This window comes from Phaethon lepturus, unplaced genomic scaffold (assembly GCF_000687285.1).
Source record: "Phaethon lepturus isolate BGI_N335 unplaced genomic scaffold, ASM68728v1 scaffold12926, whole genome shotgun sequence".
NCBI lineage: Eukaryota > Metazoa > Chordata > Aves > Phaethontiformes > Phaethontidae > Phaethon > Phaethon lepturus.
In genome coordinates this window covers 5,730-8,685 of record NW_010545618.1, presented here as the reverse complement: position 1 = coordinate 8,685, position 2,956 = coordinate 5,730, and the positions used below count along the sequence as shown (strand labels likewise).

The following is a 2,956-nucleotide window of genomic DNA, read 5'->3' as shown; positions in this document are numbered from 1 at the left end:
CAGAAAATTAGTCAAGCAGAAGCAGACAACAGTTTGCCATCAGTTTAGGGACCTGCACTGGCTGATGTGGGATCTGAGCAGCTCCCAAAGCCAGCATCTGGGAGTAGGTGAGATCCCCTGGGCTCCCACCAGAAAGGTGGAAGGAGAAGCAGGATGTGAACCCAGCAGCAGCGAGCCCTTTGGCTGCTGAAGTCCATCCAGTCCATGACACCTTAATGGCTGGAGGTGCCAATATAAGTGAAATATCCTGGGAAAGATGTCCTTTCATGGAAGGAAGTTTCTCAGGTCCCAGCCTCTTCATCAGCAGCTTATCATGTGCACCCACTTTATGGGAGCCTGGCCACCGGGTCAGGCCAAGGCTTCCCTTGTCTCAACATAAAGTTCCTAAGGACAAAAGTGCTAATGGGCAAGTGGTGTTTGCTGAGGAGTAAAGCTGAATTTGCACTGTGATGGTTCTGCAGAAGCAGCCCTGAGACACAGGAGAGGTGTTAACATGAGGCAAGGGCTCCACCAGAAGCAGGTCTCCTGGGAAGCTTACTGCTGGAACTGGAGGCTGGTGACTGATTAATTCAAAATCTTGGGGACAAAAGGTTGTGGTAAACCAAAATGTTGAACAGCTTGAATTAGAGAGTCTGATTGCATTCCACCATGCAATTACAGATCGAAAAATGTGGTAAGTACCATCTTACCAGCTCCTGAAGAGGCTTTTAGTGCTGTGTTAAGCAGCAGCTTGTGAGTTCTCCAAAAATGTGATCCCACCAGGGTTGTTCATCCTCCTCTCTTGTCACCCCCATGTTCTAAAAGATCCAATTTAACAATTGTCATTGCTGGGACACTGCTCAGATGCTTAATTACGTATGACTTCTGCCAGTGTGCAAATTAAAGACTCTCCCTCAGTTGCATGAAGGGCCTCTTTGACATCCTGACATGGGTTTAACATTCAACAGCCTGAAAAGAACTGCAAATCATACCCCTTCTGTCAGAGGTGCAGCTCCCATCAAGGTGGTCACTTGCACACTATTACCCCTGTGCTTCATTCTGCTTTGTCCTTAAGCTTCTGCATCATACACCTATGGCTTTCATCAGAACGGCATCTTCTACCACAGAGCTCCATAGCACTGTTCTGCTAAAGCAGAGGCTTTCTTTCAGCAGACATTATAATGTCAGTTCACGTTTTCAAAAGAGTTTAATGTTCAGATTGTACCCACATGCTTTCCCCAGAAAGAAGAAATCTTCCCAGAGTGAACAGTCAGGCTCCCTTACTGCACTGTAGATGCTTGACAGAGCAAAAAAAAATTGTTGCATGTGTAATTTCAAAGATTATTCTTTTTTATTACAAATGATAACTCTGGAAGGGGGCCTGTGTCCTAGGTAAATGAAGATGAAACCAACTTCTGATCTAACTTGTGCCTTACAGAGAGAAAAGAGAAATGTCACTGAGCTGCCGGGCTTAGACTCAAATGGGGTCCGTCAAGAAATGATAGACAAAGCCCTTGGGAAACACATTACACCCATCACCCTGAAATCCACAATCAAAAGCAACCCCTTGTATAGTGATAATCAGAGGGATGATGACTGGGAGGAGAAGAAAAATACCCCGTCCTGGACTGTGCAAGACTATGATGGACACTGGCTGCACTCTAACTTGGCCAGCCACATAAAGGTAATGCACTGTTGCGCCGCACTTGAGCTCAGTGCTATTGCTATGAGAATTGCTACGAGCTGTGTGGTGTGTGCGTGGACCACCACACAGCCTGCTTGGTTCTTTTGGTGGGATTCCAGGAGTAAATATGGATGTATTTTCCAGTACAGACATGATGCTAGGATGAGTCTGATCAGGAAGAGAAGTCTAAATATCTGGTTAGACTCCAGGAATTTCAGTTCTGCAGAACACGACCTCTGGCTAGGGAAAGTCTTAAACCGCAGCATCCCACAACTCGGCTTCCCCATTTATATAGAGAAGAACTACAAACAAGGCACTTAAATACTACATGCCCACTTTAATAACTGTTCATAACATCATGCTGTTATCACATAACATATATTTTTTCAGCCTCATCCACACTCTAAGGGGTCCCGCCTGCATATGGGTTGGCACAAATCACTCTTAGGGTTACTTTTGTGAACATTTTTCTACTGTTCCCTTTTTTGGGAAGGGACTTATATCTGTGTTCATAAATCAGCATCTCTTCTTGAGAAGACAACATGGTTCCTTCTGGATTTTTTAATCAAATTTCAATGGCTAGTGTCCTACACTTAGTTTCTGGATGAAAAGCATGGTTTTAATTTTCCCCAGTGGAATATTTGCAGCATCTGGCAAGTAGTGCAACCTATGTTCAAGTGAAAGTTTCTTGCATTTTTGTTGTGATGCCTTAAATTCATTAATCACTATCTGATGATAGCCAAAACACTTCTGGCTATGTTCTAATGACTTTATGTGCAAGAGAGAGGAACTGAGTTCATTTTCTGATTTTTCTTTTAGGAAAATCCTAATGATCTACAGTTCTGGATGGGGGATATTTATACTCCTGGGTATGATACCTTGTTAAAAAAGAAAGAGAGAGAAAAAAAGCATTCCAAATGTTGCCGAATGATCCTGCTCACGGTATTAGCTCTTTGCATCCTGATTACCATAGTCACGCTCAGCATTTTACTTACAGCCAAATGATGTTGATGGGAATTTTTTCAATAAATATTTTTATTAAGCTATTCCCCTCCCTTGTTTTATTTGAATTCCAATTTTTTGTCACAAATACAATTTGTTTGACATCACTATTTTACAATGTTCCTCTGCAGCATAAGGAATTGATCATGAAAAGAGAAAAATACTCTAAGCATGGCAGAATGTCTCCTTATGGGCATAATTTTTAAAAAAACTATAAATACTCTACTTTTCTTAGTGCCTTCTCCTTTGGACTAGTGATTTGGGTCAGTATGTGTGGTGTGGTACATATAG

General features: G+C 42.5%; 1 protein-coding gene across 1 annotated transcript; it reads left to right on the top strand.

Moving 5' to 3' along the window:
* Positions 1–1,417: 1,417 nt before the first annotated feature.
* Positions 1,418–2,668, top strand: KIAA1024L (KIAA1024-like ortholog; the record flags this gene model as incomplete). The annotated part of the gene is made up of 2 exons (XM_010289023.1): positions 1,418–1,663; positions 2,483–2,668. Coding segments are annotated over 2 exons (432 nt in total), but the record flags the coding sequence as incomplete, so codon positions are not given.
* Positions 2,669–2,956: the final 288 nt, after the last annotated feature.